Source organism: Balaenoptera acutorostrata, chromosome 10 (assembly GCF_949987535.1).
Source record: "Balaenoptera acutorostrata chromosome 10, mBalAcu1.1, whole genome shotgun sequence".
In the NCBI taxonomy this organism is placed as follows: Eukaryota; Metazoa; Chordata; class Mammalia; order Artiodactyla; family Balaenopteridae; genus Balaenoptera; species Balaenoptera acutorostrata.
The window spans coordinates 36,743,306-36,755,569 of record NC_080073.1 but is presented as its reverse complement, the minus strand read 5'-3'; the positions used below and the strand labels follow the sequence as shown (position 1 = coordinate 36,755,569).

Here is a 12,264-nt window from a genome sequence, read left to right as displayed (position 1 = left end):
GGGCGCGGCGCGCGGAGCCCGACCGCCAATGGGAGCGTCCCTATGCCCGGGGGGGCGGGAGGTCCCGGACGGGGCGGGGCAGGCTCCCCGACCCCCTCCCCCAGTCTCCCGAGCGACCCAGGAGGACTCTGCGCCCCACTTCGGAATCTACGGCGGCGATGGCGGCTTCTTCTTTCCTCCCCTAGGGAGGCTGGAGGGCCTAAGAAAGGCCGTCCCCGCGAGGCTCCGGACGGCCAGGGCTCGGAGGGGAGAGGGCCAGAGCGCGGCGGGTCCACCCCGGCCCCCCGGCCCTCTGTCTCCCCCTCTGCTCCCGGGTCCTCTCGCCCCTTCCCCCACCTCCTGTCCTCCTGACCTCAGATCCTCTGCCCCTTCCCCCAGTCCTGCAGCGGGGGTCCTGTTCCCCGCCCCTCTCCCTGACGGCTCTGCTCGCGGACCAGAGACCGGTCCGTTTCACTCACGTCTCTGGCGGATAAAGAGTCCTTCCCGCGCGCTCCCCGCTGCCAGCCCCACGCTGGGTAAGACCTCGGGACCCGCAGCGCAGCCGACGTCCGCTGAAGCAGACGTCGCTCCCTCTCTGTGCCTTACACGGATGATCTCTGTTAACTTGGAGCGAGGCGGTGGGCCAGGGGTCACTGTGCTTGCCTGGTTCCTACCTCAGCAAATGGCCGCACCGAACCTCTCCATTCCTCGCTTCCCCACGCAGGACTCTCTAGCTCTTCTAGCAATATCACCAGGATTTCCAACGAAATTCCTCTTTCCTGCTGGGAACCACTCTCCACCCGCGTGTATTCCACACAGATCCGTTTTCTGGGTCCACATGCGCATGTGCCCTGGACCTTGAGCAGGCCGACCCTGCACCCGTGGGCCTTGTCGGTGGAGAGCTGGCTAGCTAGACACTGTTTCCGTGGGATGCTCCCCGCGGTGTCCTCGCCGGGTCTAAGGGTGTACATTCCAATATTCACTGCACCTTGGCTGAGGACCTACAGTGTGCCAGCCCCTGGGCCAAGTGCTGGCGCAGGATGGAGGCCATAGATGGGCCCGTGGGAGGGCGGCTGCCCTCCCCACTCCCAGGGCCCCAGTGAGCTAAGTGTGCGCTGGGGGCTTGGCCATATGTAAGCCTCGTCTGGGCGGGAGATGGGTGCTCTGTGGTGTCCAGCCTGCAGAGCCACCAAGAGAAGCCAGAGTGAGCGCCAAGCCAGCTGTGTGAGCGTGGTTGGGTGGGGTTGGCCCCGGGAGAAGGCAGGTTATCCAGGCAGCAGCTTGGGCCTGGCAGCTCAGCGGCGGACCCTACTACCCTTTTCAGAGGCGCTGCTTGATCTCTCTTCTCTCTTTTTGTATATTTTGTGTCCACATTACCAAACTCTCTTATTGGTTCTAAGTTTTCATTTGACTTTCTTAGATTGTCTAATAGTCCGGGAATAACGGAAAGTGCCCCATACAGGATAGCTTTTCTTAATTTTATGGTTGTTTGTCTCAGATGCTTAGACTTTTCTTGTGATAATGATAAAGTTAGCTTTCAACAATGCACCTCAAATCCTGTTATTTTTAGAAGCCTAGGCATCAGTCTCGATCTCGAAATAAATGAAAGGCGTTGTGTAATTGCATTTTAGAGCATGGTGCACTACCCGTTTAGTAGTCCATCATAGAGGGTCATCACTTCTACTAGGACTTTAAGAAAAAAGATGGCGGTGGCAGAGTAGGGGGCGCGGCCGCCAACTCTGAATACCAGCTTGCACAGGGGAGGCCGGGAGGCGGGGCCGGACCGACGCCACGTGGGAGGCCCCGCCCCTTGGCCCGCCCTGCCTCTGGAGCAGAGAAGTATGCGCCAGCTGGTCTAGGCCTCACAGAGCACGCGCACTCCGCCGCATTCTGATTGGCGGGCCCACGCAGCCCGCCGCACTCAGATTGGTGGAGCCGCTCCACATTCTGGGTCCCGAGCTCATCGCTGCTCTTTACCGGTTCCGCTCCTCACCTTCTTGGAGGTGGCCCAGGATCGGGATCGCACGGCCACCTGGCCGCCGGACTCAGCAAGGACGGGCAGGACGGCTTCGGCTTCATCCGGGAGCTCCAGTCCAGGGGCTGGGACAGCTCCCGTCGCTCTTCGTTCCGCCGACAGCGGTCCGGCATGTTTTCCAGGGCCCAGGTGAGGCGGGTTCTGCAGCGGGTGCCCGGGAAGCAGCGACTCGGCGTCTACAGGTTCCTGCCCTTCTTTTTTGTCCTGGGAGGAACGATGGAATGGATCATGATTAAAGTGCGCGTGGGCCAGGAGACCTTCTGTAAGTGGGGGTGCAGCAGCCTCTGTTTCATTTCAGGCAGGCGGGAGGCGGCGAGGGAGCCGTTTTCCTGGGGGCTATTCTCAGCTTGTAGACCTCTCATTCCGCTCAGCGCTGAGCTGCTTTTACCCTGGTCAGAAGGGCGAGTGCGGTTCCCTTCGCTGGGCGGTGGAGATCCGCCTGGGCTCTCCTGTAAGCGGGGCGACAAAGGCACATTGGTATCCAATCTTGAGACCTTCCCTGCACTTTGAGAGGAGGGCACGTGACTCCACTCAGGACGCCCTCCTTTCAAGCCTGCCCTTCGGCCATGCCGGTGACACTGTTCGGGCCTAAGGAATAGACTTCTCACAGCACCTAGAAGCGGGGGTTCCGCTTGGACAGGAAGTTCCTAACTGGCCAGTCCAAACCCTAGAGGGAACTGGTTGGCCCGGCTTAGCTAAATACTACTGTCTTTACTGGCCAGAGTCATTGGTACCAATGCCCAGCACTACAAAAAGTGTGTCTGGCATTGCTTTGCTGAGCACTAGCCTGGACAGGCTAGTTCCTCTTCCAGGAAGACTTCCCTAACCCCTAGGCCCTTTCTGCTTTCTCCCTCTCCAGAAACACAATCACTTGTGAATCGCCAATCCTCATTTAAAAAAAAAAAAAGTGCTTTCTAAAGATATTTAATCCTTCTGTGTTCACCCATTCCTTCATATTTAATGAGCACTGATGAGAGGATATAAGGCAGAGGGCCCCCACACCAGAAGAGCACTAATGGGAGAGATAGATCATACAGTTACTATTAAGTGTGATCACTGCTGTGGGGGGAAAGTTGGGGGAGCATGGGAGTCCTGGGTGGGGCACCTGAATTGGACTAGGTGGTGCCGGGAAGGCTTTCTGGAGGAGTTACCATGTCAGGTAGGATCCGAAGATTGAGTAGGTGTCAGCCAGATGAGGGAAACGTTTATGGACTTGAAAGTGTCTTCTGCCAGTGGTAAGAGCAAACCTTGGGGCCTTGGTGTGAAAGTATGCCGCTGTGTTTGAGGGACTGAAGCAGGTGAGCAGAGTGAGGGATGACGTGGTTAGAAAGGTGCCTGGGCAGGGCCACAAAGGGACTGGAGAACCAACAATGTATCCCAAAGGACTGAAGAGTTTTAAGCAGCAGCTGGTGAACGTATGTGGAGAATGCTTTCTTGTGGAGGGCGGATTGACAGGAACACTTAGGCTGTGTGGTTGTCCAGGTTTGAGATGGTGGCCTGGACTAGGGTGAGATGGCAAGAAGTGGGTGGAGTTGAGAGACACCCCAGAGGTAGTACTGACAAGGGCTTGGTGATTGAGTGGACTCAGGAAATGAGGAGTGGAGGCTTCTGGTAGGGCAGCTGGGGCAGGGGAAACACAGGCAGGACAGTCCTGGGCTCCATTTTGGACGTGCTGAGGGGGGAGATGGTTATACAGAACTGAAGCTCAGAAGGCAGATCTGGGCCTCAGATCTAGGTTTGTGGGTCATTCACAAGCTGATTGTGATTAAAGTCAGAGTTTAAACCCCAACATTTTAAGGGTGACTGAGAGTGACCAGAGAGGCAAGAAGGGAAACAAGACGGGCTTGTTATCACAGAAGACAGGAGGTTCAGGAAGTTCAACTAAGTGAATGGGAGGTAAGCCCCCTCTCCCCTACCAGGAGAGACTTGAAATATGCAAATACTGATCAGGAAAGAGAGGGTGGAGAGAGGCTGGAGATACCTTGGCCCTTGAGAAGGTGGGAGAGGATGGGACCAGAGCAGGGTAAGGAGTAGCCCTTGGAAGTCAGCTGGAAGAGTTCTTTACTGATGACTTTTCTCTGCGAAGAAAGAGTTCATGGCCATTTCGGGGTGGGTAAAGTAGGGTCAGGGCCGTGGCTGAAGAAACAGGACTGCCAGGCATCACAGTGGACCCAGTTAGATGCAACAGTTGGGCCCACAGTGCAAAGCAAGCAGAGTGAGGCATGGAGAAGGAAGTAAGTTGGATTAATCTGTAGTTTGGGTTTTGAAGGTGTATCAAGAAGTTGATATTGATGAGAGGGAATTTCAGCTGATCTGGGCAGGAAGAGAGAACAAGGGCCTGAGGAAGTGGAGGTCCAAGGACAGAAAGGCTGCTAGAAAGGTAGTAGAGGTTGTGGTCAGAGCAGAATGAACTCATTGCTTCAGAGGAACACTGCAAGCAGATGGCAGAAGTTGAGAAGTAAGGAAGATGAAGGGGGCTGGTGCTTCATCTCTGTTGGGGGTGGTGTTGCCTGGGAAGATGGCACAGGACAGGGTCAAGGAACCTGAGCTAGATGCCAGCATTTTCAGAGACTGAAGGGGAGTGATGGACAGCAGGTGCCAGTGCAGAGAAGATGGTGGCAAATGGCATAGGCCCCAGAGGAAGAAGGTGGAGAATCAGTAGTCTGGAAAAGCAGCAGCTGAGAACAAGGAGACTGCCCTCATCTCCCAGCCCTCAGTTCCTGGGTGTGGCAGAGGGAGCAGCAGAGAGCTATAGGGCCAGAAGTGCCTCTGCGGGGCCAGTTAAGAAGGATGATTTCAGAGAGAAGTGAAATTGCTAAGGGCTGTGCTGGGACATGACACTATCTTTGAAGACACTGACTCTGACCCTGCTATTAATATTGAGAGCTCCTTTAACATAGTCCTCACTTAAATCAAATCTTGTTTTAAGTTTATTCTGGTATTGAGTTAAGCCTTAATGTTGAGATTCAGGTGACAGATCTAGACTATTGGTTAAATTACTCAGATATGTATTTTTAATTCCTTAGTCTCCTGAAAATCTAAATAAAATCTTTGTTTGATACAGACGATGTCTACCGTAGAAAAGCCTCAGAAAGGCAGTATCAGAGAAGGCTGGAAGATGCATCAGAGACTGAACTTCAGCAGTCAATAAAGTGAATATGAAACTTTACTACTGGTTTCAACTCCTTTAAAAATGTACTTTTCGGGTCTCTTGTTCTTACATAGAACTGCCTTTACAAAGAATTTTTATAGTTTTCCTGTCTCTGCTTGAATACTTCCCAAGTCACTGATGGACAGCACTTGTGGGAAAATTATTTCCTACTAAAACACACCTACCCATTGAATCTAGTCCATGAAATATTTCTTAAACAATTCAAGGATCAAATCAGGATGCTTTTCAGTGTAGCCTGAATTGTTTGTGAAGTCCTTTGTTTTAGGCAACAAGGGATAACCTTATTTAGTTTTTTGCAGAATTCAGACTTACTATGAATAAAAGTTAGTTATCTACTGTAGGATCATTTAAACGAGGATGATTATGCAGACTACATTTCTGCTAGCTACCAATTTGTAAACATTTTGTTAGAATGTGACCATACGTTACTCATGTTAAGTGCTCTTGTGAACACAGACAACCCCTTACCTTGCTTGGCTCCACTAACATACAAGGGCTGGACCTCCATGAGGACTGGGGAGCAACACGTTTCACTCCCCTCTGAGATGAAGATGTTGCTTTCATCTAGCTGCTAAAGATAAAGACACTGCTCCTTCCCAAAGAAAGTGAATCTTCACAGCATAAAGCAACCATAGACTTGAGCTAAATCAGAGGCTCAATCTATAGGGAGAGATTTTCCAATCTGATCCAGAATAAGTTTGGATCAGTTGGTAGAAAAAGCAAAGGCATCTTTCCATGTTTGGATAACCATATCCAACATCTTTTCAAACAAGAAAATATATACATATTAAGGAAGACTAAGTTTCAAAATAGTTTCTAACTATTGCTCATGAATAAAGAAGCAGATGCTTAAGGCCACAGGGTATCCTCAAGTTAATGATCTCTGCCACAAACAAATTGTTCTAAGGGATTTTTTTTTTTCTAATTTAAGTCAGTCCATTTATGTTAGAACCAATCCAGTATAAATAAGGAGCCACTGACTACTCAGATCTCATTAAAGCACTAATGAGTCACTGCTCAGAGGTAGCTTGAGTATGAAGACCAGTGATGACCAACAGCACCAGGGAGAGGAAGGTAGTTCTCATGTGCGCTTTTGTTACCTCAAGCATTCCTGGTGACCCTAAACCTCATAGTTACTTTTAGTGACTAGACTGCTGCATAGTGAATTTAAATTGTGGCCTTAACTCCCATTTGTTCCCCCAACCCCAGTTTTAGAAGTTTAATATTTTGTACATACGTAAAGAGCATATGTAACATACATACCTTTTACAAAGAATAGTTGTAAATGCTAATAAAACCATCAGCTAACTTCTGTGTCTGCTGTGGTTTCCTTCCCTGGCCTATCCCGCTGCCTCCATCTCAGGGAGAATCTCTAGTCTGAAATTTGTGCTAAACTTCCCTAGAGTTTTCTTCATCTTTCTAAAATATATGTATTGGAGTGCCAATTTATTTAAGACAACGAAGCTTTGAAGACGACACAACAATGTCTGACTTTAAGGCAAGCAGACTAGCAAAGCAATTGTATTAAATTGAAGATACTTTCAAAGCATATTAATTTGGATGCTACAGAACTAATTTTTGTTAACCAAGGTGCAAGCTTTTTAACTTTGCCTCAATTTTTTAACAGTTCTACTAAGGAATATGACTCTATCCCACTTATCAGACACTAGGATTATTTAAGGGAACTTCAATAATTTAAAGAGCAATGCTCTCATATGCTGCTTACAGAACTGCAGTGCCCCCTACTGTGAACTACAAGGCAAACAATTTAATAACTTGCATTTCAAAAACCACAATACTTTAGAATGACAAAAATCTAATTAGCATTTATTGCTAGAAGTCTACCTCCATTGGGGTGTTAGACAAAGAACGTGGGCTTTGGAGCTTCATTTTATCATCTGAATGGATACGGAAAGTATTCGGTTGACCAAAAAGTTCATTCGGTTTTTCCCATAAGATGGCTCCAGTAGCGCTTAGTTGTCTTTAACTTCATTCGAAACAATTTTGTTAGACTGTATTATGACAGGTCTCATATCAGGGTGCATTAAAAAAAAAAAATCAAAATTGGTGAATTTTTGTGCAGCCATTTTAATATTGAAGATGGTAGCAACATTTTCCACGTATTATGCTTTATTATTTCTTTTTTATATAAATTTTAAAAATTTTTGGCTGCGTTGGGTCTTTGTTGCTGCGCGTGGGCTTTCTCTGTGGACAGCGGGGGCTACTCTTCGTTGCGATGTGAGGGCTTCTCCTTGCAGTGGCTTCTCTTGTTGCAGAACACGGGCTCTAGGTGCGTGGACTTCAGTAGTTGTGGCTCATGGGCTCTAGAGCACAGGCTCAGTAGTTGTGGTGCACGGGCTTAGTTGCCCCGAGGCATGTGGGATCTTCCCAGAGCAGGGATAGAACCCGTGTGCCCTGCATTGGCAAGTGGATTCCCAACCACTGCGCCACCAGGGAAATCCCTATGCTTTATTATTTCAAGAATAGTAAAAACGCAACTGAAACACATAAAAAGATTTGTGCAGTGTGTGGAGAAGGTGCTGTGAGTGATCGAACATGTCAAAAGCGGTTAGCGAAGTTTTGTGCTGGAGATTTCCCGCTGGACAATGCTCCACGGTCAGGTAGACCTACTGAAGTTGATAGTGATCAAATTGAGACACTGAGAACAATCAACGTTATACCATGTGTGAGACAGCTGACATACTCAAAAATATCCAAATCAAGCATTGAAAATCACCGCTTGGTTATGTTAATTGCTTTGATGTTTGGGTTCCATAATTTAAGTGAAAAAAGCCTTCTTGACTGTATTTCCGCATGCAATTCTCTACTTAGACGTAACGAGAATGTTCTATTTTTTAAAAAAATTTATTTATTTATTTTTGGCTGCTTTGGGTCTTCGTTGCTGCAAGCAGGCTTTCTCTAGTTGCAGCGTGCGGGCTTCTCATTGCAGTGGCTTCTCTTGTTGCGGAGCACGGGCTCTAGGCATGTGGGCTTCAGTAGTTGTGGCACGTGGGCTCTAGAGCTCAGGCTGAGTAGTTCTGGCGCACGGGCTTAGTTGCTCTGCAGCATGTGGGATCTTCCCGGACCAGGGCTCGAACCCGTGTCCCCTGCATTGGCAGGCGGATTCTTAACCACTGCGCCACCAGGGAAGCCAGAACGTTCTATTTTTAAAACAAATTGTGAGAGGCGATGAAAAGTGGATACTGTACAATAATGTGGAACGGAAGAGATCGTGGGGCAAGCTAAATGAACCACCACCAACCAACCAAAGGCCGGTCTTCATCCAAAGAAGGTGATGTTGTATATATGGTGGGATTGGGAGGGAGTCCTCTATTATGAGCTCCTTCCAGAAAACAAAACGATTAATTCCAACAAGTACTGCTCCCAGTTAGACCAACTGAAAGCAGCACTCGACGAAAAGCATCCAGAATTAGTCAACAGAAAACGCATAATCTTCCATCAGGATAACGCAAGACCGCACGTTTCGATGACCAGACAAAAAACTGTTACAGCTTGCTGGGAAATTCTAATTCATCCGTCGTATTCACCAGATATTGCTCCTGCGTATTTCCATTTATTTCGGTCTTTACAAAATTCTCTTCATGGAAAAAATGTCAATTCTCTGGAAGACTGTAAAAGGCACCTGGAACAGTTCTTTGCTCAAAAAGTGATATTAGAGGAAAACGGCTGATTTTACCAACACCTTCTATTAAAAGTGAGGTCATGTCTTAAGAGATTATAAGCATGATAAAAACATACCCGGGCCACTTGTCTCTTCTGGCCATACACAGCTATTTGAAATGGATTACACTGATTTATGATATAGGACATGCTTGCCTTACCTTCCACCATCAGTAACAACTCCCTCTGCAATTTGAACTTCAACCTGCATTTCTGCTCATGCTGAGGACATGTTAGGAATCCTTGATTGCCAGTCTGAGAGGCTTGGCATGGGCAAGTCAGGCTGCAGTGTGACTACATTCGGCTTCTGTGTTAATGCAGCCTAAGCCTTGGATCAGGGTCTGGACACTGACTTTTGCCTCTACCCAAGGAGCTCTCTTCCTTTAAATTGGCAGCCATATCCCTGTCAACATAAAATCAAGGCCTGCAGGAATTAAACCTACTTGAAACTAACATCTGACACAAGCTTTAACAGAACAACCAAACCTGGTTAATCCAAATCACTTTGCAAACTCCATTTTTATTTGGATTAAAAAGCTTTAGATGAACAAACATATGATACATACATATTATAAGACTAGTTATCACTTAAACCTCTTTCGATACAGAAATTAGAATAAACCAAGTTTTAATCAAGTCTGAAAATGTTTAAGTTCAAAAGTCAACAACACCAATTTGGAGATTTTACACAAAGAAGAGTCCCCTCTTAATTCTTCCTCATAGGAAGAAAAGGGTGGGTTCAAAAACAAAGCAATTCAAGGCCTTTTAAATCAGTTGGCTGACATACTATTTTAAACCTATAGGTCTTTTTCCACACATAAACAAAATTCTTTTCCACATGAACTTACATTTTGAAAACATTTAGGCCATTATACTTTCTAAGCCATATCACTACAGTTCCTAAAACTCATGAAAAACAAGATGTATAGTTCACATGTACCTTTTAAAGTCAGGGCTTTTTTTTTTTTTTTTTCTTTTTCTTTTCTTTTTTGGAAGATGGCTGACCTCAAATCTTATATCCTAAAATATTAATTGACATTCTCCAAGTTAATATACAGAAAGACATGATTCTAAAATAAATACATAGAGCTTTTTTCTTTTTTAATTAGGGCCTGCCTAATGGCCCCCTGGCCCGGCTCTGCACTGCCTTAGGGAAGCCCCTGGCTGGATCTATGGTTCCTACAGCACCTCCAGACACTGAGAAGGAGCCTGGAGGAGGAGTGCTCTGGCTTCTAATGCCCCACATAGACCACAGTGAAGAGTTTTTAGAGTCTTCCCAAAGAAGTCTCTTCCAGACCTTAAAAAGGGAAATAAGACGGGTGCATGAAATAAATAAATAACTTAACCAAAATTAAATTTCAGGTTCTTTGGTGTAATTCAAGGATGTCTAGAAATAAAATAATCTGATTGTATTATACAGTCCATGATGATTCAATGGCCCAAATAACCAAGAACTGAAGATTTCTTTATCTGATTCAGTTTAACAATAAGATACTGATATACTACTGCAAAACATTTTTTAAAATTCAGAACTGTTTAAAATACTTGATGCAAATTGAGATCCAGTGGTTGACTTATAGGCATTTAAGTTATAAGGACCTCCTGTAATTAAAGTATCTAGATACAAGAGACTTTTTTCCATTCTAAACTCTTCCTTCCCCATGATTTAGTAAGAATGGTAATTAAATATCCAGGTATTGATTCATACCAGATTAAAAGAAAAAAAGTATCCTCTGAGAGTCACTCTCAATTTACAAACAGCAGTGGAAGCTCCACCACAATGGCAACCACCTTATTACAATAAAGCAGGTTTCAAAAACGCTGAGTGAAATACTGTTCCATATTTGATGCTTTCCACCTAAGCATTATATACTGCCTCCATATGTTTTTTTCCAGAGTCATATATGAGAGACAGGGTCATCAAACCTAAGTGTTTGGGATCTGTAATGGTCTTTTTAGTGAGCATTTTCTTAAATTATGATTTCCTTCTCCTGAAATTCAAAAGCACAAGCTGAATTTTAAAATTATTTTATAAAGTCTTAAATTTCTGGTTGAGAATTACAACCCTGAAACTTAGGAGAAAAAGAAAAAAAAAAAAGCCAGATCTGATGAGGAAATAAAGAATACTAAAACATACTTGCATATGCAGGCAATCCAGCCTTTTACAATTATGCTTCTGACACAGCCCATATCTGGTTAATGCACTCCCTTCCCTAAGTTAGGTTAGGTGTTATGTTTAAAAATAAATCACCTCCAGCACACCTCAATACTTTCTTCAAGATGAACTTCAATGATTTGCAATATAAGAGATTTAAAGTTTTAAATCACCTAACATGTATAGGCATAAATTGTGAATTCATTACAAAAAGATCAAAAGTACCCTTAAACTTACCTGCCAAGACTAAATATAATTCAGGGTCGTGCACATGTTCTGCAAAAATAACTGACACCATAGATGTCTAACTCAGCACAAGAAAAAGCGCTTTGTCCCTCCAGGTGTCCGGGAGCTGCATTAGCTGCAGAAGAGTGCACAGTGCTGACTTCAGATTTCTGAGTTACTAGAGCAAATGTGCCGTGTCGGCCAAACATCTACAATCCAGCTAACAACTTTTCACTCTACCTGGAAGAAACAGTTCTTGCAAAAGTGGCTTAAGATATTTAGGCACGTGAACAGACACAAGGACACTCCCCTCTCTAAGATGTAAACTAGGGCCAACTTCACATTTCATTGACAACTTAAACTAATCTGTAAACTCTTTTGTGTGTTTTTTTTCCATTTTGTTTGTTATTTAAAAAAAACAAAAACAAAAAACCAAAAAAAACAAGAAACAAAAACCCCAAGCCAAGACAAAAAACCTTTGATGGTTTCAGCTCTATGGCAACAGGTAAAAAGATAAAACTCCAAGTCTAAATACAACCAATTATGAAACTGGTTTTAAACGAAGGAAACATATGCAAAAAAAAGTCTTTGTGTATTTGATAAAGTCAACTTAATATAACAAAAACAAATTGAAATAGCTTATTAAAAGTGTCCTTATATAAAAATGGCCTTGTGATGTACAATAAAATGCAATAAAAATTATCATCCTTTGTTCCTCCCCCCACCCCCAGTAACTAAAATGGCTACTGTTCCACAAAACTCTTTATACTTCTATAAAAGAATCGTAATTGATGTGATTAAAGGTTTTCTAGATTGTATGCTTGGCGAATGTTGAGGGTGTCTCGGAGCATCAGATCCCGAAGGCGCCAGAGGGCGTCTGCCATGGTGGTGTGGGCCCCTTTACTTTTCAGCCAGTGAGAGGGGAGTCGGCTCTCCTGTTCTTTTGACAAATGGACATCGCGTCTTCGAGCTGAAAATTAAAGTGCAGACAGAGAAATACAAATATCAGTCCTAAGG

The 12,264-nt window shown here is 45.3% G+C and overlaps 2 protein-coding genes across 28 annotated transcripts in view; one reads left to right on the top strand and one right to left on the bottom strand.

Moving 5' to 3' along the window:
* The first annotated feature begins 1,895 nt into the window (after positions 1-1,895).
* On the top strand, positions 1,896-5,183 carry LOC103017235 (ubiquinol-cytochrome-c reductase complex assembly factor 5). Its single transcript, XM_007174748.3, has 2 exons — positions 1,896-2,276; positions 5,079-5,183. The coding sequence occupies exons 1-2, from the start codon at positions 2,126-2,128 to the stop codon at positions 5,168-5,170; spliced, it is 243 nt and encodes an 80-aa protein (XP_007174810.1). The 5' UTR covers positions 1,896-2,125; the 3' UTR covers positions 5,171-5,183.
* Positions 5,184-9,367: 4,184 nt separating this feature from the next.
* The window catches only part of PBRM1 (polybromo 1), a 106,737-nt gene continuing 103,840 nt past the window's right edge, over positions 9,368-12,264 (bottom strand). For all 27 annotated transcript variants that reach the window (XM_057555028.1, XM_057555022.1, XM_057555040.1 and 24 more), the window contains one exon: positions 9,368-12,217. In XM_057555028.1, the coding sequence (XP_057411011.1) occupies positions 12,045-12,217 (173 nt within the window). In that variant the 3' untranslated portion in view covers positions 9,368-12,044. The remainder of the gene's footprint in view (positions 12,218-12,264) is intronic.